Source organism: Arctopsyche grandis, chromosome 2, assembly GCF_051622035.1.
Source record: "Arctopsyche grandis isolate Sample6627 chromosome 2, ASM5162203v2, whole genome shotgun sequence".
NCBI classification, from domain to species: Eukaryota; Metazoa; Arthropoda; class Insecta; order Trichoptera; family Hydropsychidae; genus Arctopsyche; species Arctopsyche grandis.
In genome coordinates, this window is record NC_135356.1 from 35,704,356 (window position 1) to 35,729,793 (window position 25,438).

At 32.3% G+C, this 25,438-nt stretch overlaps 1 protein-coding gene across 5 annotated transcripts in view; it reads right to left on the bottom strand.

Annotated features, from left to right (window-relative positions):
- Positions 1 to 10,387: 10,387 nt before the first annotated feature.
- The window catches only part of Mgat4a (alpha-1,3-mannosyl-glycoprotein 4-beta-N-acetylglucosaminyltransferase a), a 223,151-nt gene continuing 208,100 nt past the window's right edge, over positions 10,388 to 25,438 (bottom strand). Inside the window, exons 4-10 of one of the 5 annotated variants that reach the window (XM_077445939.1) lie at positions 23,928 to 24,101; positions 23,528 to 23,849; positions 19,272 to 19,713; positions 19,068 to 19,172; positions 17,484 to 17,680; positions 15,517 to 15,760; positions 10,388 to 12,653 (exon numbers count right to left, since the gene is read on the bottom strand). In XM_077445939.1, coding sequence (XP_077302065.1) covers positions 12,624 to 12,653; positions 15,517 to 15,760; positions 17,484 to 17,680; positions 19,068 to 19,172; positions 19,272 to 19,713; positions 23,528 to 23,849; positions 23,928 to 24,101 — 1,514 coding nt within the window. In that variant the 3' untranslated portion in view covers positions 10,388 to 12,623. Of the gene's footprint in view, positions 12,654 to 14,530; positions 15,761 to 15,813; positions 16,578 to 16,881; positions 17,681 to 19,067; positions 19,176 to 19,271; positions 19,714 to 23,527; positions 23,850 to 23,927; positions 24,102 to 25,438 lie in introns of those variants that run through there. The other 4 variants (XM_077445937.1, XM_077445936.1, XR_013261601.1 and 1 more) reach the window with 4 other exon arrangements.

The window sequence follows — 25,438 nt, forward strand, 5'->3', positions numbered from 1 at the left end:
CAGAAAAAACTTCCATCGGATAGTGTTAATGGTTTAACAAAGATGTAAGCCCCCCCCCCTTATATACATGATTTCCTTACAGCAAAATAACTTTCCAAAATAATGATAATCTTTTTACGTAGAAAAACCTGTTCTTCTGCATTTTGTATTTTCGCGTTCAAATAAGTCACAGAGCCTGCTATATGTTTGGTTATCAATGCTTCCAAACTAAGTTGCCAGAAGGTTAATAAAAGATAGAAAATTTCCAGGATTGTTAGAAGATACCAAACTTTCTTGATGTTCTCGAAATGCCAAATTACATTTGAAATGCAGTTGACTGACTTGATGCCAATAATTTATACGACTTCTAACGAGATATGTATATTCTTCAATTGTCTCTTAATTTTTCCACAAATCGTACGTAAAACAGGATTTAGTGTGTACTTGTGATTTTTCATGAATTAATCTTTTTTTTAAAGTCCTCTACAGTATTTTATTCCTTCAACCCAACACTTAAAATTTTTTGAAAAAGTATCTTTTTCCAACAAGATCTCGAGGAAAAGATACAATATCGGGTTGACAAGTGTCGTAATTCAATATGAATTTCCCCAGATTGGTGTTATTTTCTGTCATTCTGCTCATTTGTAATGTCCTCGATCAGTCGGATATTTTTCTTGAAGAAGGAACCTCATAAATGAAGCTTGCATTAAGTTCGCTTTATTATCCGCAACTACAGGTTCGATTCGACAGAAGGTGAAATTGCACATGGATTTGCAGAATATTTTAAAACTGATTTCACCCATCTTCTTTGTTTGTTTCAGACACTGATGATACTAACTATTCAAACTCAACATTGAGTATTAGGGAATTTTTGGATGAAGACATGAAATATGGATTTAGTCAATTGAAAAATAAGACTTCTTCCAGTCCAGATCTTCTTCCTGATTTCGTTTTAAAAGTATGTGAGCGAGGTCTCATGGAACCTCTCAAATATCTTTTTAATTTGTCTATGAAATCGTGTATTTTCCCTAAAACGTGGAAATGTGCCAAAGTAACTCTTAAACTAAACTTTTAGTACAAAACTTTAGACCTATTTCGGTTCTTTCTGCGCCTGCAAAGGTATTTGAAATTATTCTTCATAGGTCTGTAGTCAGTCATTGTCATCAATTTCTAATTGATCAACAACATGGATTTCGTCCTACTCGCTCAATTGTATCAAATATACTATGCTTTTCAAAAGTAATTGGTAAATCTCTTGATTCTTCGCTGCAAGTGGACGCAATTTACACTGATTTTGAAAAGGCTTTTGATAAGGTTGACCATGGAATTCTTGTTCGAAAGCTTTCCAATTTTGTGCTTTCAGATCATTTGGTAAACTTTTTTGCTGATTATTTAACAGAGAGAAGACAATATGTTTCTTGTGGTAATTATCGATCTGATGAATATCATGCATCTGGCGTACCACAAGGGTCCAACCTTGGCCCTTTATTATATCTTCTATTTGTTAATTACATCGGTAATTCGCTAAATCATTCTGAGTTTCTTCTTTTTGCTGATGACTTCAAAATTTTCAGAGCGATTAAAACTTCCTATGACTGTGAAGATCTCCAATCACTATTGAACTGGTCTATTAAAAATCGTCTACCATTTAGTTTTTCAAAGTGTCATGTTGTATCATACTCAAGATCACAGTCCCCTGTTGAGTTTCTCTATAGTCTTGGGAACTGTCGTTTATTGAGAACTGATACAACGGTGGATCTTGGAATATTATTTAGGAGCGATTTAAAATCACGACTCATATTACTAACATGTGCTGTAGAGCGACTAAAATGCTTGGATTTGTTTTGCGCAATGCGCACTACTTCCATTATCCAAATATTATTGGATTGCTCTATTGTTCTCTTGTTAGAAGCATTTTGGAGTTTGGCGCTGTGATATGGAATCCCAATGAGGCGAAATTCTCTCTCTTGATTGAAAGAGTTCAGAAAAAATTTCTACGTTACCTATACTTGAGAAAGTATGGGTATTATCCGTATTTATTTCCCACAGCGTTTCTGCAGGGTACCTTGGGCTTTGATTATCTGGCTTCTAGAAGGATTGTTGCCATTTATTTTATTTATTTATTTATTCAAATACCAAAACTGCTAATACATACAATACAAAAAAAATATAAATCATCTTCCACAAAGGTATCCATTAATACCCTTCAAGAAAGCAGCAATGTTATTAGAACTTCTAATGCCTTCAGGAAGGGCATTATACATTTGAACACCTCTGTGAAAAACACCTCCTGCAGTTTTAGCTTTCTTAACTCTACCTATAATTAATTCATTCCTATTTCTCGTTTTATAATTATGTATATCTCTGTTCCTAACTATATGTTTATTAAAATATTTGGGTAATAGATTCTTATCTAGCTTATATATAAACGTTAAAGTGCTTACTTTAAGACTATTTCTAATGTCCAACCATTTCAATTCATCTAACATACTTATTACATTCTTACGTTTCCTCACATTCAAAATTGCACGCATTGCTCTATTCTGCACTTTCTGCAGTTTATCAATACACAAACCACTAAATAGATTGAGGACTGTAGCGCAGTATACAGTATGAGGACGTACAATACAATTATATATCAATATTTTACTTTTTATACTTAATAAATTTCTTAACCTACAAAGTACACCAACTTTTTTTGCCATTTTTTTAATAATATAATCTGCGTGCACCTTAAAACTTAATTTACAATCCAAAAAAATGCCCATATACTTAATATTATCTACTACTTCTACCACTCTCCCATCCATAATCACATCACTCACAACTTTTTTATTATTCATTGAACAGTGGCGTAACTACCGCGCCCGCAGACCCCGCAATGCGGAGGGGCGCCGAGACCTGGGGGGCGCCACGAAGCGCGCCTTTTTCACGGATTTTTTAATTTGTTCCGTAATTTTTTTAAAAACTTCTCTTATTTTTCAACCTATTTGTACTATATGTGTATGTACATACATTAACGTATTTTGAATTTATCCTCATTGTGTAATTGATCATTGTGTAAAGACTACCGTCTTTTTCCATCTTTTGAACGTCAGTGCCACTTCAACCTATTAGCTGAGAATTCTCTTATTCTTGTATATATTTTTTCAATGTGTTAACAATAAAACAAAATTATATGATTAAAACCAATAAAATTTATAAATTTTTCGCTGTCACCATTAGGAGGTGAGAAGTTTTTAAGGAAAATTCACCATCAGTTACATTAAACAGATTGTGCACTGCTTGTTGGTCGTCCAGATTAAACTATTAATGCACTTTGATATATAGGTACACATATCGATACGTCAAAAAGTATAAATATTAATTTGGAAAGCTATTTTGCTAATATTAATATATGGGGGAGGGGGGGGGGGCGCCGTAAAATATTTTGCGGGGGGGCACCGGGAAATCACGCTACGCCACTGTTATTCATCCACATCATCTTTGCCTTACTTAAGTTCACTTTCAGTTTATTCTCACATAACCAATCACTTAAATACCGTAATTTCCAAATACTTCTTTGGAGTTTTAAATGGAGTTGTTGACAATCCTTCGATTTTATATTAGCTTAAGTTTTGGGCTCCTGAGACCGGTAGAGCGCTGCGTAATCGACGACTCTTTCAACCTATTATTACAAGAACGTCTGCTTTCAAAAACTCGTCACTGATGGAGGCTGTCCGGTTCCTCAACGTGATAGGAGAACATCTTGACTTGTTTAATTGTCGTGTTGATGAATTGGTCAGCTTCATGAGATTCAACACTGGTTTGTTTGAAAGAGATGTATGAATGGATTTTACATCAGTTTAATTTTTTTATAGTTTTATTTTTATTTTTTTTAAATTTGTATTATTTATTATATAACCGCTGTGACGCATTGGGGTAACCTGTCAGGTCACAGCGGTCTTTAATTATTTTTATTATTATTATTGTAATTGTAATAAATCAATAAATTTTACGCAAGTCTCATGCTATGAACAGGGACAGGGTCGATATCAGAAAAAAGTAATAATGCTTTACTTAAAAATCACTCGTGTTTCCAACAGTTTTTACTTTATTTATGTACGTAGTAACAATACATGAAGTTATGTGAACAAGCGAAAATTCGAATTCGAGATTTTGACTGATTCGAACTCAGAATTGATTACTGATCACGTTTTCATGATCTAGAAAAAATATGTGTATGTGTCTGTGTGTTTTTTTTAAGTTTTTGAATTCAATTATCTCCCAAGCCGCTGAATAAATCGGACTGAATATTTTTACATGTAATAGAGGTAATAATATTTATAACCGTATATTTAGTCTAGAAGTAGTACTTTTAGTCTAGAGAATCGAGGTTTTTTATGTTTTTTCTCAGAAACCGTTTGGTTTAACTTAGAGCTGATAAGATTTTGGTCATAATTCGTAAACCGGAAGGAGGATTTTTTTTTAAAACTATTTAAAATATTTCATTATTTTTTAATTATTTTATTTTGACCTTTTAAATTATTTTAAGCTTCTTGACATTAATTTTGTATAATAAAGAAAGTGATTTTTAGTAAAAATAAAAAATAATCACTAAATTCAATGAACCGGAAGTGAAATTTTTTCCTCTTAAAAGGGTCAAAAATGTTGTGCCCACTATGTCCACACCCCTGAACGTATTAAGCTGAAATTTTGTATTTCTATTCTTTATGTACAACTTAGAGCTGATAAGGTTTTGGTCAGAATTCGTAAACCGGAAGTAGGATTTGATTATAAAACAATATTTCATTATTTTTTAATTATTTTATTTTGACCTTTTAAATTATTTTAAGCTTCTTGATATTTATTGTGTATAATAAAGATAGTGATTTTAAGTGAAAATAAAAAATAAAAATCAATAAATTTAATGAACCGGATGCGATTTTTTTCCTCTTAGAAGGGTCAAAAATGTTGTGCCCACTACTCTGTCCACACCCCTGAACGTATTATGCTGAAATTTTGTATTTCTATTCTTTATACTTAGAACTTAGAGCTGATAAGGTTTTGGTCAGAATTCGTATACCGGAAGTAGTATTATTTTTTAAAACAATTTTTCATTATTTTATTTTGACCTTTTAAATTATTTTAAGCTTCTTGATATTTATTGTGGATAATCAGTGGCGGCTCGTTCATAAACACTGCGGCGCTGCAGCACCCCCAAGAAAATTTGATAGAAGTGTAATTTTATATTAATTGTATCTATAATATTATAAGATAATCTGTGTAGTGTGTAGTAAGTTTAGCGGGTATAATGGTTAGTCAAATTATTTTTGTTTTCTTGATATGTGATTTGTATAATATGAAGAGTGATTTTAAGTAATAAAAAAATTTAAACCAAATCCGACAACCGGAAGTTTTGTCTTGTGCAAGTTTCCATATACATATTTGCGCTCAATCTGACATTTTTATATTCCTCAACTACATATGTAGATAAAGTCATGGGTCGGTCACATCCCAATTTTTTTCTTGCATTTGAAACTTTATTTTTTTAAACTTATCAAGGTTCTGCGGCCGCAGGTTTAACAACTATTGAATACTAGCTATATTACTCGGCTTCGCTCGGTATATGTAATATAAACTGCTTAAACATGACTAATCTAATAGTAAACATTTTATTAAATTTATTTGAATAGTTTTATTTTATATAAATTTATTTGAATACTCATTTGTTTTTTTTTATTAAATTGACGATGTCACGAACAAATAAACATATTATATAGTAAGTCTCTTATAAAAAATTATATGTATAACAGAATCCGGCACCTGCGCCCCCGTGGTTACGCTCCCGGCGTCTGCGACCCCTAGGGCTTTGCCCCTGGGGTCTGCGCCCCCGAGGGATCACTCCCTAAGACTTCGCCCTCGGCGCCTTTGCCCCCGGGGACTTCGAATCCAAAAATATTGAATTACTTGTTCGATGACGTCATGGATTAACGACCCAACGAACGAAGCAAACATCTTTCTTCTTCTAGTCTTCTAATATATAATTTGGAAAGAGACTTTGTATCCTTGGTTCGTTGGATCGTTCGTCAACGTCATCGAAAAAATGATTCGATTTATTTTTTTTCGATTCATAGGCGCCGATTCTACTTATTTTTTAAAGGCCAAAGTCTTAGGGGGGCGCCGAGGGCGAAGCCCTAGAAGGCAAAAGCTCAGGGGGCGCGGAGGACGAAGCCCTAGAAGGAAAAAAAATAAAAAAACAATTTTTTTTTAAATAAAATGTTTACTATTAGATTAGTCATGTTTAAGCGGTTTATATTATAAATACCGAGCGAAGCCGGGTAATACAGCTAGTACATACATACATACAAAGCTCTTTCCAAATTATATATTAGATTTAAGGTATTGAATTAATTGGGTGTTTTTAGTCTCCCTTCCATTGACGTCTCAGTCTAAATTCGATTATTCTGCATTTGATCAGTTCAAAATATTGATATTCTGTATTTTAAAACTAATCCAATTTATTGGCTTTTATTTCACATATTTTGTATTCAAAATCTTTTATTCCATTTATAAAGCTTTGAGGGAAAAACTTAAATTGAAGTAATGACGGCTTGAAAATAAATTTGAATCGTGACGTTTTTAATAACTATTTTTCAAATTTTCAACGTAATTTATATGATATGTATGTAGTTCTGTGAAATGAGCTGCATCGCCAAAATTTATTGAAATTACAATCCCTTCCATTTTTACATCATATTCTCTCAAAAAGTTAAAGAAAAAATCTTGAAATTGAAGAAAAATCCTTTCAAAGATTCTAACTACATCGCAAACAGTTTGTTTGCAATAAATATTTGCTCAGTAGAACCAATCAGCTTTGCTCGAAGTCGATTCCCGTTAAACTTCTAAAAATTCATCTGAGCTACCCACACGGATTTGAAAAGAAAAAAGATGATATAAATACATGAAAATGCATGGTGTTAAATTTTTGTACTACAATCACAAGATGGATTATTTCGGAAGAACACAAATAAAATGTTGAAAGCCTGATCCAATCCTGTATAAGGAGAAGATATTTATAATTTTGTTCAAAAATTGTTGAGTGATTTTTACGGGATTTGGACTAAATCAAAATTGAAACTACAAAGCTTAACTCATACTTAAATATAAATAATAAACTACCAGATTATTTCTAAGCTGTTGGCGCACTTCTGATCCTAAAAGCAAGGACCGATGAAAAGTTGGTAAGCCTAGAGAAAGTCAAATAAGTATAAATACAAAAATGTATTTCGTCTGCATTTTAACTGTATCAGAATTCGAACTCTATTCCGCAGTGCACCAGCGGCAAGCTGCACATTCTCTTTTGATATTTTAATTATGTACCTACATAATTAAAATATCACAATAATTTATAGCGAAAACCCGTATAAAGAGCGATATACGCAGTGTAGGTGTATTTACATTAACTTGCTAATATTAAAATACAAGATAGCCGAAAACTGGAACTGAACCGATATATATTTTTATTACCGAACTGGAACCAAAAATTAATGGTTCGGGTCCCTGGTCACAAATATCTGAATTACAATTACAAGTTTAAATCCATAGATGTCTCTATGGATTTATTAATTAATTAATTCTTAATTGTGTTCTTCATCCTCTAGAAATACAGCGATTTATGTAATAAAAAATGCTGCAATATTTGCAATTAATTGTCTAGGAAGGCGCATTGGGGTTTACCTGTTAGACCTTTCAAATAAAATTTGTAACTGCAAGTCGATAATTTCTTATTGCCAATTTTTCTGATTTAATTGTTGAAATGGTTCCTTGAAATCATCTTACCCACTATGCTTACCACTATTTGTATATGAATTCAAAATTTATATATGTACAAGTTTAATACCATAGATGTCGGGGTTGGTTGGGCAGGGTTGCCAGATTTCCAAAATCACAGATAGGGACATTCACTATTTCGAACGATAAAAAAATAAAAGTTTACGAATTAATGAATTAACCGCTTAGCTGCCCAAAGCGCCTTAAGGCGCAAACAGCCGTATTTATTATACGCTCAGCGCGTCGGCTGGGCGTCTAAGCGGTTAAGAAAAAAATATTTCTAATTAAATTATAATGTACATATATATGTATGTAGAAGAGAACATCTAAAATAATGCCACTTAATAGTCCACAAGAATCACAGTTAATAAAATTTATTGGTTACAATTACTTATAGGAATTAAATTTTGTTTCAAATGCAATTATAATAGTGTTGCGTAGGGGTGGGTGGAGGATCCAAATAAAAGGCCCAAGTCACTTCACAGCATTTACTGGGTGATTAAGGATATCCACGCACTGCTAGAGCTCCGTTCAGAATGCCTTGATATGGCCTAAGTACCTGCTTATAAAGGGCAGGTCGCTCACTGCATCTTCTTCGACGCGTTTGTTTACCTATTGTTATAGTCACGTACTAGATATGCAGTCCCACGGTCTCGGCACGCCGTCCCACGCTTTCGCGCTGTCAGTTCTGAGAACTCTAGCGGTCAGTGGCTGGGTGCCGTTACCGACCACTAAGTCCATTTGGGGGGTTTCCATTGTTAGCCGACAAACTTTAAGCCTGGAGATAATCCTCGAAAACCAATTATAACGGCGGCTCCTTTTAGCATATGCTACAATAGTTTTATTAAAAGTTTTTTCCCTAGCTTTTAACTTATTTGAAAATATATTCGCTTGATAAAGTTTTTCTTCTAAATATTCTTTAAAAATATTATCCATTTCTCATACATTGTTTTTTTTTCTCGTGTGCTTCATTAAAAATTTGTTTAATAAACGGACATCTTCGTATGGAGGGTCAACATTTCAAATAATATTAAATGATTTTGCTAATTTTTCAATTGAAGAAAATTCGATTTTCGTGTTTGGTTAGAGGAAAAAAACTTTAATGAATTGAAATATGTTACTTTTGAAGTCAAACCATTTCTATTAACGTACATATACAAATTTTGTGAAGTCGGGATTTTCGGGATGGAGGTCACGATCAAGAAGTGACAATGATTATGCTAATATTTTATATATTTTGTTTTTATTTAGCTAGGGATGTTTATTTTTCAATTTTAAGTGCTCATTTTCACGATACCAGTGATTTAAACACAAGTTTAAATTTTTTTTCTTCCAATGTATTAACCGTTATATCAATAGGAATGGACTGTGAAATTTTCTGTATTGAAAAGATGCAGTAAAACAAATTCTAGGATGTTTAAAATTTATTATATAACATTTTAGTCGAGTATTTTATGTATTTTTGTGTGAATATGTGTTATACAACTGTTGTAATAATACAAAACTGTTTCATATATGCATGTTATATACATATATATTTATTTCCAATTGAACGGAATGTAAAACATCAATTTATTCATAATCTATACAGTGATTCACATTTATAAAATACATATATGGGTATTTAATGTATATAATGTATTTAATGTATACCAATGGTGAAATGAGAAACATATTTAATTAAATGTGTACGATTCAATGAGTGGATTGATTTGAAAATTATTCTAAAAAGCTCACAATAATTAAGTACGTCTACTTTATTATTACTGGTACATTGGTACGAGATTCTGTCAGTTTGCAATTACATATTTTCAACAAAAAGTCACTATACAGTCAATATAACAAATGAAAATCAACAATTTAAGTACATACACACATTCCTCTAAAATTTAACACTTTAACATTGATGTAACCAATTGAATGAATGATTATAAAACAATCTTCACTACTGTGTAGTAAATGATTAATAAAAATATTGGTCTGACATCAACGCTCAAGTCATTTTTTTTTGTATCTTGGCACTTGGCATTAGAATTTACATATCGTTAACAATGATATTGAATTCATATAAAACTTCCATTAAAACATTTATCGAATAAAAAGTTTAAAAACACACACAGTTTAAAATTAAAGTTTAAAGTTTAAAATTCACATCTATGTAAAAATGGTTGACATTTTTACTGAAACATTGAGCATTATTAAGTAATGATAAATAACAGCAAATTTATAATATATTAAAATTAAATTATGGCACTGACCATTACATATCGATTCAATCAGGTATGCAAATACATACAATACAAATTGATTTTAAAACCCAGCGTGCGAAACTTTTAAATAACATATTCAAGTGCAATTTAATTCATAGTATATATATATATATATATGTACAATATTAGTATAGCACTTTTAGTAGTACAATTTTATTTCATAAATTAGTCGTTTAAATAATTCTACAAATTAAATTTATAGGAAAATTTAACAAATTTGTATGAAAACCGATATAGGATTTCATATGTATATAAGGTTTCCATTTTAATTATATCACATTTTAATAATAAAAATTATAAACTGGGATTTTTATTTTATTTTTGTTATATTACACATTTAACTACTGCCAATAAAAAATATTATTGATATTATACACTTTCAGAATATTCTTGAAAATAGCTATACATATAAATCCATCATTATATCTAAAAAAAAAAAACAGCAACTGTTAAAAGTAAGAATTTCCATTCTTTGAAACGATCCCTCAGCTATTTTTTTTTATACACAGCTATTTATTTTCATCTTAGAAAAGTTATGTAGTTTTATAAATTTGTATAGTAAAGTAAAACGATCGAAGACAGGACAGATTCATTTCATATTCTTTGTATACTTTTGACTCCATTTTGTAGCATTTTTAGTAAAATGTATACTCAATTGTTTCACCGTTCGTTAATTTTGTTGTATTTTTTTCAAAATTGTATATTCAATCGTTTCACCGTTCGTTTAAAAAATAATCAATTGGCAAGTTGTGCCATTTTAAAATACATACAGATCAACAGTCAACGTAAATTATAATAACAATAAAGATTAGCATTCTTTTCAATTGCCAATTTTTTGGCGAAGCAGCCAATTTTCAAGATACAATGATGGATTTTTTTTTACACTTATTTGTGATCTCAACGACGACACATCTGATAAATTTAAGACAATTTTTTCAGTCATGACAGTGTAAACTGTAACTGACACATACATTAACATTTATCTAAGCTACGAGTTAGAATAAATGTTGGCTAAAATGATACACATTCCTATATAAAACAATATTACAATAAAGCATTAACAAAACATAAAAATAAAACATAGAGCCAAACAGGCGTAAATATTAAGTCTTTGGCCACTTACATAAGTTACTCAATACTTATTTGATAACTTTGCTTTTGATTTTGATTAAAACGCTAACAACTTCAAACCGCACTTCCTATTTACTTCCATAACCACAATATAAATTATTATTGCAAATATAAATAGGAAAACTGTTGTTCTCAACGCACACTTTTAATTTGAAACCGAAACACCGCTTACTCGGAATCAAATCGACGACACATTCAAGATCATTATTGAAAATTTATCCATACACTTCAAAGACACTTATTTCAGTTACATATACAGGTTGGTGTAATTTTAAATACATACATATATACAAATCTAAAACAGTTTAGTGTAAAGCTTATCATCATATTACAATAGAATATTATATTGAAAATACTGTTGAATTTCTTCAAACACACTAAAGAATGTTATCATTAGATTAAGGACTCTACAGAGTGGTAACAATCACCGATTAAATCAGGCATTTGTATATTTCCATCATGGAAGTGATAAAACTGAACATTCTATTCGTTAAAATGATAAAATACGCTGCTTTTAATATATAGGAAGAATCGTGAGATAAAACACTATCAACATTCAACATCAAATTGTAATGGTAATAAAAATGAGATTTTATCCAAAGCATTACATTTTCATAGTCACCGAATAAAGAGTGACTTTATACGGCTCTGAAGAATCCTAGCTCTAGTCATTTACATATACAAATTTATACACATAATATTATACTATGTAGTATAGTTACATAGTTTCTGCTGACAACTAAGACAGATTGAAACAATAATAAAAATTACCGGTGTTTATAATACAATGGTATTGGGGTGCTTAAATTAAAATGAGACGAAGCTTAGGTGTGTACATTTAGCATTATAAAAGTCAATACCGATGGATAAGGTTACGTTAGAAATACATAGATACATACATATATATATATATAAAAGGTGACATGTGCTTTACAAAACAATTAACAAACTATTTATTACTATCCCTGTATGTGAAAGAACGTAAATATTTTGCTTGGTAAACACACTTATGTCACACAATAAACCTTACATGTCTACAATATTCATTGTATGGTTGACTTAATTAATAAACGGGTATACAAAATTTATCTAGATTGTATAATGGTCGTGTTACATACATATCATAATTATATAAATATATATTATATGCTAAACGTGGCGAGATTGTCGGCCACACTTTCAATTGCCATTTCAGTTTTGTACAACTACTTGTAAATGTTTGTCAGCTTTTCTAAAGTCGGGTTGAAAATAGTGTCGGTGGGATGGGCCGGGTGCAGGGGTATTAAATTTGAGGGGGTGCGTGGATTTTATAATGTATGTATTTTAATAACTGGAAACGGGGATGCCGTTGTTGATAATCTTGAGGATTTTGGGACGAATAGCGTTGGAAAAAGGAAAAGCCAGTCTTCCAATCGACCCAAAGTCGAACAGTCAGCTCTGCTCAGCTTCCACAAAGTGTATCTGAAACAGTTAAGTAATAAGTTTTAAATCAGAAATCAAATTGTCGCGTTCAATAACGTCTTGATCGTATTGAAAAGTATGAAATGAAATGCTTAACAACATTTATAAGAATTCAAAAAATTATTTTGAATGTCTACACATGTAATTTACAAATGCATAGTCAAGCGATCAATAACTGATAACACATTTATTTAATTAAAATTATGAATATATAAAAATCAATTGGTGTTAATTTAGTATGCGGTCTACCTTCACATATCTACTTTAGTATGCGATCTACCTTCACGTTTTTACTTTAATATGCGGTCTCAGTCAGACCCTAACAACCTAATCTTAAATGGATGGGGCCAACTCTAACTAAACCTAACCCTTAAATAAATAGGTGTTGCCTGCTAAGATATGTCTTTTTTTAATAAATACCAACCCTAACAACCAAATCTTAAAGTCCACTCCCAGATACAAATCATCTAAGGAACGTATCACCATGTGTTGTGGAAATGCATCAGGAACTCATAAAATGAAACTTTTGGTAATTGGAAAAGCAAATAAAAATTAGATCATTTAAGGAGACTGAAATAAAAAAATCTACCTGTTGATTATTAATACCAAAAAGCAGCATGGATGGATAGAGATCTTGAATTATATTTGTAACGATAGGCGGTAAAATTTTTGCTATCATTTGTTTGTTTTTTATATAGTTTCATTCGGATGAGAAGGAGCATTATCCCTTAACAATATTGCTTTCTCTGGCAGCCCTTTACTTTTTAAAAAATATCTCACTTCTGGAACCCATTTAGCCTTGAACCAATTTTCAATATTGAACAATCTTGAACCAATCTTCAACGGGCTGAGCACTAGTTGTTTACATTGTTACTCAAACGATATCAAAAATTGATCGAGAGTACACTAGTAGAGTAATATAGGTGGTACTTTAGAATGCCTTTGAATCGCAGTCGACTATTTTTTTTTATTTGTATCGTAGCAACGACCAGTTTATTATAATTTTTGTTTTTTCCTGCCATCCCATAATGTTGTCAAAGCATTTCTATCAAAATATCGTCAACAGCGAAGAAAATACCGACCCTAACAGCGTAATCTTAAATGAATAGTGCCAACCCTAACTTAACCTAACCTAACCTGACCCTTAAATAAGTAGGTGTTGGTTGCTAATATATGTCAAGTTTTATTTCATCAATATTTTCACAAAAACAATCTTAGCAGCCAACACCTATTTATTTAAGGCTCGTATTTTTGCGGTCAGAATTTTAATCCGTTTTTGGTCAGAATTTATATTACATTGGTAAGAATTTATATTACATTGGTCAGAATTTATATTAAACGGTCAGAATACTAAAACTAGAATAAATATTAAATGGTCAGAATTTATACTAATTGGTCAGAATTTATAATGAATGGTCAGAATAAATGGTCAGAATTATGTTGACAGAGGTAATTGGACTATTCGTCACATTGGGGTGGTCACAAAGACAATTTTTGCCATGAAAATCGCGAATACACAATATTTGGCACTCAAGTTCTCGTTACTATGATAGTTATCGTTAGTATGATGGACTTTGTGACGAGTAATTTGTGACCAGTAATCACCGAACCGTTGACAGATTGTCAGATTCATTTTTGTCAGTTGGCATTATTATCATTACTAGTGCGTGCAACATTGAAGATTGGTACAAGTGGTCAAGAGTACGACAGTAAAACGTCAAACGAGTATTGTAGTTATTCGACAGTCAAACGTCAAGCGTAGTTATTCGCATGCGCAAGATTATTATTATCGATTAGAAAAAAAGTGTATGAAATAATGATCGATAAATAAAAAATTATAATACTATTTATGTTTTTTTTTTTGTTTTCCTTTTTTTGGGTAATATCTGATGACTACAGGTGTTACTATTGTACTTATATAACAAAATAATTTATGTGCGATAAATTTGAAGGTTTACTGATAATTAAAGCATATTATTTTTTTAATAGAAGAACTACTTAAACATTAATTAATTTTTAATTCATTGCAATATTGTCTACAAAGTTTTATTTTATGCTGACTGACTACTAGTTATTTTTAAATATTCTGACCATTTACCATTTTTCGACATTCTGACCAATTATTACTTTTTCTGACCATTTATCATTTTTATTCTGACCAAATACCGTTTTTATTCTAACCATTGATTATTTATTCTGACCTTGAATGATATAATTATGACCGTGGTGCTATGAAAATTCTGACCGAAATTTGATTTTTATTCTGACCCAAAAATGATTTAAATTCTGAACATTTAATTTGTTGCCTTTATTTAAGGGTTAGGTTAAGTTGGGTTGGCCCTATTTATTTAAGATTACGTTGTTAGGGTCGTTATTTATTTAAAAAAAAAACATATCTTAGCAGCCAACACCTTATTTAAGGGTCAGGTTAGGTTAGGTTAAGTTAGGGTTGGCCCTATTAATTTTTGATGTTTGTTAGGGTCGGTATTATTCAGAATCACTGTCACACGCCAGAACCGAGACAGTGAGATCGCATATTAAAGTAAAAATGTGAAGGTAGATCGCATACTAAAGTAGATATGTGAAGGTAGGCCGCATACTGAAGAGGCACCGTAATATATTCAGGTCGAACCTACATATTTTCTTCCATTCAAATTCTACTAATTGTAAGCCTCATAAATTCACTTTTAGTCTCATATTTAAAAATTATTTCAAGTCCACCTGTGTAAAACCTTCAAAACAATTACAAAAAACATATAAAGGTCGATAAAACAGTTTCATTAAAAATCTCAACCACCTTAAAAGGCCATGACAGCTTTTATAGATAATAATTACTAAAATTAATCTTCTTTCCTGTACTCACCTCGCTTAAAATTACCCAGGTGTCACTGTCGCTTTGTACAGTGATTCTTACAGCTAAAATTTTTCCTAATCTCGGATCAACATTTCCTTCCGCTATGCCGAGCGAATCGAAATGACCGACGGTGATGAAACCTTCTTGCGTGAAGTTCTGGTTAGCCACCACATTTTTTACCGGCAGCACTCCAATCGTCGTATTGTAAAACTTGTCGGACAAATGCTCAACATTACCGCTTCGGAGATAGAATCTAAAACAAACGTAATCAAACTTTTGTACGGACAAATTAAATACAACAGACTTAATACAAAAATGTACTTATGTATTTTGCCACAACAATTAATAATACACATAAATAACAAAAGATGCGTCTTAGAAACTAAACACACACAAAAGTACAATATACAATATTATCAAATTTATATATTAAGCGTCTCCCGAGCAAAAATCGCTAGTTGCTAAGACTAAATAATAAACTAATATTATACCTAACTACATAAGTAATGAAATTACTATAGCATTCATATGTATATCAGGCGTCTCCCAAGCAAAAAATTGTAAGTTAAAAAAGCTGTGGGGACAAAATCGTGGTCTTATGGCCAAAATCAGAACCAAACACATTAAAAATCGGCCAATTCGGAATTTAAAGCTTGTTCGTTTATATTTTCTTAACTCGATTCTGTATTAGAATATTAAACTATTAACTCAGATTTGCAATGACACTGTGTTTCTATCTTTGCTTCTTTATATTATTACAAGGCTTTTATATGTTTCACTTCGCTAATTAACTTCAGGCAATATTCCTACATTCTTCCGATCGGTTCGAAACTTTGCCATTTGGTGCCGTTTGGCCACCGGTACAAATTTAAATAGCTTCCAATAGTTCAATGGTGAAAAATAATCACAATAAACACGTTTAAGAATGCAAAAACTTTGGAGACGATGACATTTAGTGGCCAGAAGCCTTATATGTTTGACTTTTCGCCACCCACTGGCTTTGTCAGATTTTAATTGTATAAACGCCGGCAAACGGACTACTAGTCATATGTAAACCAGTCACAGGACAACTGGTCGCTCTAGATCGGTCACATGTGATCACCCGTCACACTAAAAATGGTCACACCCTAAAATCGGTCACGAGAAAACTGGTTGACCGATTTCAGGGTGTGAACAGTTTTAAGGTGTGACCAGTTTTCTCGTGACCAAGTTTTAGTGTGACGGGTGATCACGTGTGACCGATCTCGAGCGACCGGTTGTCCTGTGACCGGTTCACATTTGACTAGTAATCACCGAACCATAACCGCCTATAATTTTATCTTTTTTACACTATACCTGATAAAATTTGCATTATAGGCTCTCATTATCTCTCACATACATTTTTACTTCACTAATATGTTACATAATGAGTGTTATTTCATGTTTATGTCAAATCGAGGACAGCCGACATTTGAACACTACATGTATTCATTAATAAAAACAATAAATATTATCAGCTCACTATGTATGCGCCAATTTGTATTGGCATTTCAAAAAAATTCAATTTGATTTTTAAAATTGGTCACATTTTTCTAATGACTTCACATCCTAAGATAATAGGCACTAAGTGCTTGTATTCAGCTTTAGCAATGCATTATCATATAGTCGAGCGACTCTAGATACATCCGCTAGTGATAAAATATTACAATTTTAATAAAAAGATACAAGCCACTGATAAATAGCATTAGCTTCAACAGAAGCAATAAACTTTATGATTTAATAATACAAAAACTTTATTGCGTGAATGCAATAAATTACAAAATCCACTCGCAAAGAACCGCGCATATGTTCTGATAAAATGTAACAAAAACAATTGATTTCTGAATATTATTTGATTCAAATCGCACATACGCAGCGGCAAAGTTGCAGGCACATTCGCAGACTAATTATACACAGGTATGTAATTTACGTTTAGTATTTATTGCTACCGATAATACCTCGTTAGTGTGATAGGATTTCGAAAGGTAAATGTAAGATGATCTCCCTGTTGGGCGAACAGTCCCCAAAAATATGTTTCACCCATGTAAGCTCGGCTCAGCGTGTAATGCTTGTATGTTCGTATGTCGGATGTTGCCGATGCTAATGGTGGATTAACGTGGGGAAAAAACAACGACACCTTTCCAAATTGTTTGTCCTGAAATTTATAGAAAAAAATATGATTAATTAAAGGCTACGCTCAAATCCAAGTAGACGTATTCACTGTGTATGTAAACATTTATGTGTATGAAAATGAAAAATACGGTGAATGTATCTAAAATATATAATAAATAATCCTCAGCAGCTTAAACTAAGCGTGAAATTATAACACGTCGTTACTCTGACTTGTAAGCCTCGTAAATTCAAATATACATACATAACTTGAAAATGAAAACTGCTTTATCGACCTACATATACATATGGGTTTGGTGCATCCGCTCTAAAATCGCCAGATAAACGAACGGCAGCTTTAAACGTAATTCTCGTTTTCTCGAATGATAGATTGCACATCAGATGACGAGTAACCTTTCGATGTGCACAGATGCAATTATTAAAATTGAGTTGAATCTTTCTGGCGAGTTTAATAAGGCAAGATTCGGAACTTATCGAATCTTGCCTTATTTTAAACTCGCCTGAAAGATCCAACTCAATTTTAATAATCACCATTTTAATAATTGCATCTGTGCACATCGAAAGGTAACCCGTCATCTGATGTGCAATCTATCATTCGAGAAGACGAGAATTGCATTTAAAGCAGCCATCCGTTAATCTGTCGTTCAATTTGTCTGGCGATTTTAGAGCAGATGCACCACATCCATACATATACATACATATGTCACAGTGAAATTATATTTCTAGTGAAAATATATTTTCAATGACGTTTCAGTGAAATCATAACTAGTGACATTTTCAGGGTTGGTTTTATTTATTTAAGATTGGGTTGTTAGGGTTAAATTTATAGACTTAAACGTTGTAAATTCATTGTTTGATACATTTTCACTGCTTGAATTGGTGAAAATACATTTTCACTAGTGAAAATATATTTTCACTAGTGAAAATATATTTTCACTAGTGAAAATATATTTTCACTTGAAATATGCTTTCACTGTAACATATGTACATACATAGTTAGGTAGATACATATTATTAGAGATTTGCATAATTAGAATTTTGCGATAGATGCTTACAATTTACAATAAAATCTGCTGTTACTATTACATAATAGTATACTAATAAAGTATACTATTATGTAAAATTATTTAAGTGTAATAAAATGATAATTTTCTCAAATAGTACAGTACACTTTTCAAGATAGCTTTTAATAGAAGAAAATGTCTATTTGTATATATGTATGTATATTATACATGTTACAGTCCAAGTTTACATTCCGTTCGCTCACGAACATACTAGTTTGTTCATACACAAACCAATCTGGCCAGTTTTAGTGTACGTGTTACAGTTTACGTGTATCTTCCAGTTCATGAAAAATTGCATCATTAAGCTTATTTTATAACATCCACCGCATTTGAAGTATAAAAAGTCACCTTTAATCTTTGAACTTTCCCCTTGAGGGACGAATGTGTGCCTATGTGTTGAAACAGGGATGGTTTATAATGAACCCACAGCTTAGACTTGTCTTGCTTGCATTGCTTCTGTTGAAAATGAAAATTATGCATATACAGAATAACAAATACATATTCATGCGGAATGATAAAACATGTAGAAATGTATAAATTCATAATACATACACTATCTTTATCCTGGTTGCATATTTTCGTTACAATTAAATAATTCAATAGCCAGTCGACGGGTTTGTCGTTGTAGAACATCTGGAAGAATGTGATGGCCCAAGGCAGCTCGGCCGATTTGAACATTTTGCCGATGAATCCTAGCTGACAGAAGTCAAGGACGAACCAGTGCTGTTTCTTCGCTGTGATTTCGATGGCGTAGTTCTTCATTGTCGTTACAAAGTTGTGTTTTGCCAAAATATCGTCCTCAAGCTGCACGTAGAACGTTCCCTTTGGCTGAGCGTACGTCATGAGAAAGACAAAGTCTAAATTTTGTTTCGTCCGCCATTTTACTCTCTCGAGGGAGTCTCCCAGAGTCATCTTCAACTTATCGAAGTCAGGATAGTACGAAGCTGGAGGTGATAGTATTTCGATCAAGCCGGATTCAATTTGATTTGGAAATCTGAAATTAACAAACATCAAACCACATTAAAAGTGAGAAAACCCTAACACATCATATTCCATAGTACTAAAATCATTACTTATTATTATTCAAACATAGACTTATTATTATTCAAACATATAAATTTGAGGCCCCACTTCAGTAAAAAAATATGCTATTGTAGTATATGTTAAAAGGAGCCGCCGTTTTAATTGGTTTTCGAGGATTATCTCCAGTCGGCTAACAATGGAGACTTAGTGGTCGGTAACGGCATTCGGTCACTTCCCGCTAGAGTTCTCAGAGCTGACAGCGCGAAAGCGTGGGACTGCATGCCAGGACCATGATACTGGGTATCTAGTACGTGACTATAACAATAGGTTAACAAACGCGTCGAGGAAGATGCATTGAGCGACCTACCCTTTATAAGCAGTTACTTGGGCCATATGAAGGCATTCCCGACGGAGCACTGACAGTGCGTGGATCTCCTTAATCACCCAATAAATGCTGTGAAGCGACTTTGGCCTTTTATTTGAATCCTACACCCACCCCTACGCAACACTATCATCGTTTTAACCATGATTTTCAGTATATGGTTTTTCATTAGGGCTAATGGTAAGTTGCCGTATTTATTTGTCTTTCCGCCCCCCTCTTTGTCAGATTTTAATGGTTTAAACGCCTATAACGTTTTCTTTTTGACTATATCTTATAAAATTTGCTTTATATGTATGTCCTAATTATCTTTAATATATATTTTTACCTCACTCGTAGGTTATATAATGAATTTTAAAATGTTTATATTATAATGGTGATTCGATATGCTTGTTATGCCCAAATACATCAGTTTCGACTGTCATTGTGACATTTTTGACACTGACATCTCGCTGTACGAATCGATCGATATTGTTGTTGTTGTTTTCAACTCGTTGACATGGAAAGTTTTTGCTTAAATCATGCACATTAACTGAGTTGCATCGAAACGCTTACAACGTCTTTTTGGTTGCATTGGTCGATACAATCGATTTGTTATATATTGTCTTAATTTTTATATACAAAATATACAAGAGGCTTTATTTATTTTTTATTTGTAATTTTAAATCTAGTTTTCAATTTACAACCAACTAATTTGGTATACATATTATATCACGGCCATTTTTATTTAAAGCTTTGGGGAGGGGGGCTTTAATGATTTTACAACTACAACTACTACTACTACTACTACTACTACATGTAAATAGTAAATCGAAAAAGTATACAAAACTTGTAGTTTCTATTGATTATGTTCAAATTGTTGATTTTGTAACACACCCCTTTGTAATAACGATCTATTCAACTATACATAATATATTCATAAGACAAGTCTTCAAAAGAGAATATTTGATGTGAATATTCAGGTGTGACATATTAATTTTGAATAACGAGTCACGTGAACAATTTCATATTGGATACACGTGTAAGGGGGAACTTGGGATCTTGATTAATAATTACGATGTATGTAGTTATATTATATATGTACATACTTCGTCTACGTAATTTAATAAAATCGCATTTATAAACATTATCTTTGGTTTTATAAAGCGGGACGAGTTTAATATTTGGTATTAAAACTTTGTTTTGTTTAATGTTATTGTGAAAATATCGTAGTATCACGCACGTTTTAAACTTTTAATTGGTATATACGTTTGGGATCGGAAAAGTTTTCAATATACATACTATGCATAATGTGTACATATCTAACGAAAATTGTTAGAATTTCGATATAGAGAATAATATTGAATTTTATCGACTCAATCTTTATAATATATATACATATATAATGATGCTTAAAGTTCATAGAAAAATGTAATGAATTTTTTTATGAATTGTTTAATAAAAGTTGCAGAGGACGCCACTATCTGTATTGCCCAATTCATGAAATCGCTGGTTAGTTTTGACAAATTCTTGAAAAAAGCAACGAACTTGAACCATACGTGAACTAAGCATTTTTTCAGTATTTTTATGAAATACGCACTTTAAATTGGATGTAACATGTCTATATCATGCATAAATATGTTTAATCTTTCATTTGTCCAATCTATTGTATATGTATGTTACAATCGAAGTGTATTTTCAGTTGTAATATATTCCAAATGGCGTTTTTGATCATTCATATTCGAATATAATCTAACTAGTAAATTATATATCAACATGCGCAAATACACTTTCAACAATGTGCGCCAGTGTAATATAACAGTTGAGTTTTGACAGCTCTGATTTTTTTACGATTGCTTTAAAATTCAATAATACATTAATATTTTGTAAATATTACGAATAAAAGTAACGGATACCGTATTACGATAACTCTAAGAATGTGTTCAAAACAAAAAAAAATGTGACTTTCCAACTCAATTAACTAGTCGAGTGACGTTTTCACTGAAACCTAACCTCTCCATCTAACCTGGTACCAACTTATAGTTGAATTGTATTTTCAGCTGTTATATATTTTGACTAGTTGGAATGTAATTCCGGACGGAATATGCTCCAACTAGTCAAAATATATTACAACTGTAAATACACTTCAACTCTAACGGTAGTTAGTACTAGGTTCAATGGAATATATTCCAACTAGTCAAAGGACATTACAAATGGTAGATATGTTACAGTGAAAGTCTATTTTAAGTGAAAATATATTTTCACCAATTTAAGCAGTGAAAATGTATCAAACAATGAATTTATAACGTTAAACTCTATAAATTTAACCCTACCAACGGCTAACCCTTACTCAGTGCCGGCCTTACACCCAATGGCGCCCTCGGGCAATTCTTTCTAAACACCCTTAGAAAAAAATTCCGCCTTTGGCGCTCTAATCTAAAATTTTGTATGGATTTTGGCGCTCTAGATTTAAGTTTTAAAGCACCTTTGGCGCATCGAGCGGCGCCCTCGGGTGCCACCAGACCAAGCCCCCCCCCCCTAAAACCGCCACTGCCCTTTACTTAACCTAACCTATCCTAACCCTTAAATAATACCAACCCTAAAAATCTAATCTTAAATGAATGAAACCAACCCTTAAGTGAAAATATATTTTCACTTGAAATATAATTTCACTGTGACATATTATACACTTTATAACTGTATCATACATACGGGTCTACGTGACGAGCCAAAGTGTTAAATTACAGAAAACACAAATATCGGAAGGCAAAGATCGAAAATCGAAAGATCTTAAGTCGAAAGATCAAAAAAAAAGGTGCATGATAAACGGTACATACTCACGTACATACTCACTTAATTTGCGCGAGCAGGGTACAACAGGAACAAGAGGAACAGGCTTTTCCTCCCGTATTCTGCGCGCGCACATTAATACGGGAGGAAAAGCCTGTTCCTCTTGTTCCTGTTGTATCCTGCTCGCGCAAATTAAGTGAGTATGTACCGTTTACAATGCACCCATTATTTTTGATCTTTCGACTTAAGATCTTTCGATTTTCGATCTTTGCCTTCCGATATTTGCGTTTTCTGTAATTTAACATTCTGGCTCGTCACGGAGACCGCATACATACACATATACATTTTTATTTCATTATTTTTATATATTACTCGTAAATGGGTAAATTTAATATAATATGCCAATGAAGGATAATAGGATTGCAATCTTAATACACTGTTATTTTTTTCCTAGAGTCGATTCTGTATATGAATATTAATTTCGCAAACGCAAAGTTGAAGCGCGCACGCTACATTTATTCATATCCATAGATAGCATGTCATAGTGTTGTTTAGCAAGTTATGTAAGCAATTAATTACTCAATAGACTAGCGCTTATTTGAAAACGAACACGGTAATAAAAACTAATGATACATACTGATTTTCAATGAGTCTCGCTGTTTGCAAAACATACTCCATATCAGTCTCGGCAATAAAGACTATGATCAAACTATCGGCTGCCTCTTCAGAATTCATAGCTTCGACCAAATTGTGCAGAGTCGGCAATAGGTACGTTTCCTTTTCCCGGCGGACTGTCGGAATACCCAAAACTACAGACACTCCGCTTCGGCCGTTGCTGACTAGAAAAGCCGGTCGAATGCTCAGAGGATTGTCCAACAAGTGTGGTAAGAAATGGAAAGAAGACGGCATCCTCAGGCCCTTTATTTGAGTATTGTTCAAGCCGTTCGCCGAACGGAGACCTGAAAGTTAAAAAAAGAATATAAAAATTAAAATTGAAGATGCTCGTATGTGCGCTGGAGGGTGCTAGCACAACAAACCAGTCATGTTTCTGAGAAGTCCTTGAATAGCTGGAGCAAGAGCAGCTGTGCTGTCTAAAGTTGGCTGAAGGGCAGCTACGTCCTCTTGACGAGCCCTGTACACAGCCTCCAAATACTGCAATCGGACTTGCAACTCGGCTAGTCTCTGCACCAGCTCCTCCTCGTGAGATAAATCTGCAAGTGGAATAAAATAGCATTTGACTATGCAATTTATGATAAAGGTTCATTTTTTATTTATTGATATTTTTTCTATTGATTCACTGAAGCTAATCGTTTCATGAATATCTAATCGGTCTCCGTGACGAGACAGAATGTTAAACGACAGAAAACGCAAATATCGGAAGGCAAAGATCGAAAATCGAAAGATCTTAAGGCGAAAGATAAAAAAAAATGGTGCATAGTAAACGGTACATACTCACGTACATACTCACTTAATTTGCGCGAGCAGGATACAACAGGAACAAAAGGAACATGCTTTTCCTCCCGTATTCTGCGCGCGCACATTAATACGGGAGGAAAAGCCTGTTCCTCTTGTTCCCGTTGTATCCTGCTCGCGCAAATTAAGAGAGTATGTACCGTTTAGCATGCACCATTTTTTTTGATCTTTCAACTTCAGGTCTTTTGATTTTCGATCTTTGCCTTCCGATATTTGCGGTTTCTGTCTTTTAACATTCTGTCTCGTCACGTAGACCCATATCTAATATATAATTTCGAAATAGACTTTGTATGTATGTAAATATGTAATGTTGGTTCGTAACATTGAAAACAAATCAGTTTCTATGACGATTCGATATATATATATATATATATATATATATATATATATATATATATATATATATATATATATATATATATATATATATATATATATATATATATATATATATATATATATATATATATATATATATATATATATATATATATATATATATATATATATATATATATATATATATATATATATATATATATATATATATATATATATATATATATATATATATATATATATATATATATATATCGATTCAAATAAACTCGGGGGGCGCCGGGGGCGAAGGCCCCGTGGAACGCAGGGGGCGAAGATTCAGGGGGGGCGCCGGATTCTGGTATAATATAGACTTTGTATCTTTGATTGAGAACTTTGTAAACAAAACATGACGATTCTATGACGATGCGATATATATTATTTTCGATTCAAATAAATTTAATAAAAAAACTTTGAGACTTTGTATGTATGTATCCTTCGTTCGTAGAAATCCGTGACGTCATCGAACACCGTTAGTCCTATCAAACCGAAACTTAGTATCGGTTACTGAAATTCTTATCGACACGACGTAAAATTTTTTCAAATTTTTAAGTTGACCGGAAATGGTACCTCCCCTTATAGGTGTCCTCTTTTTTTAAGTTTTTGAATTCAATTATCTCCCAAACCGCCAACTGAATTGGATTAAATCTTTTTTACATGTAATAGAAATAATAATTTTTATAACCTTATATTTTTT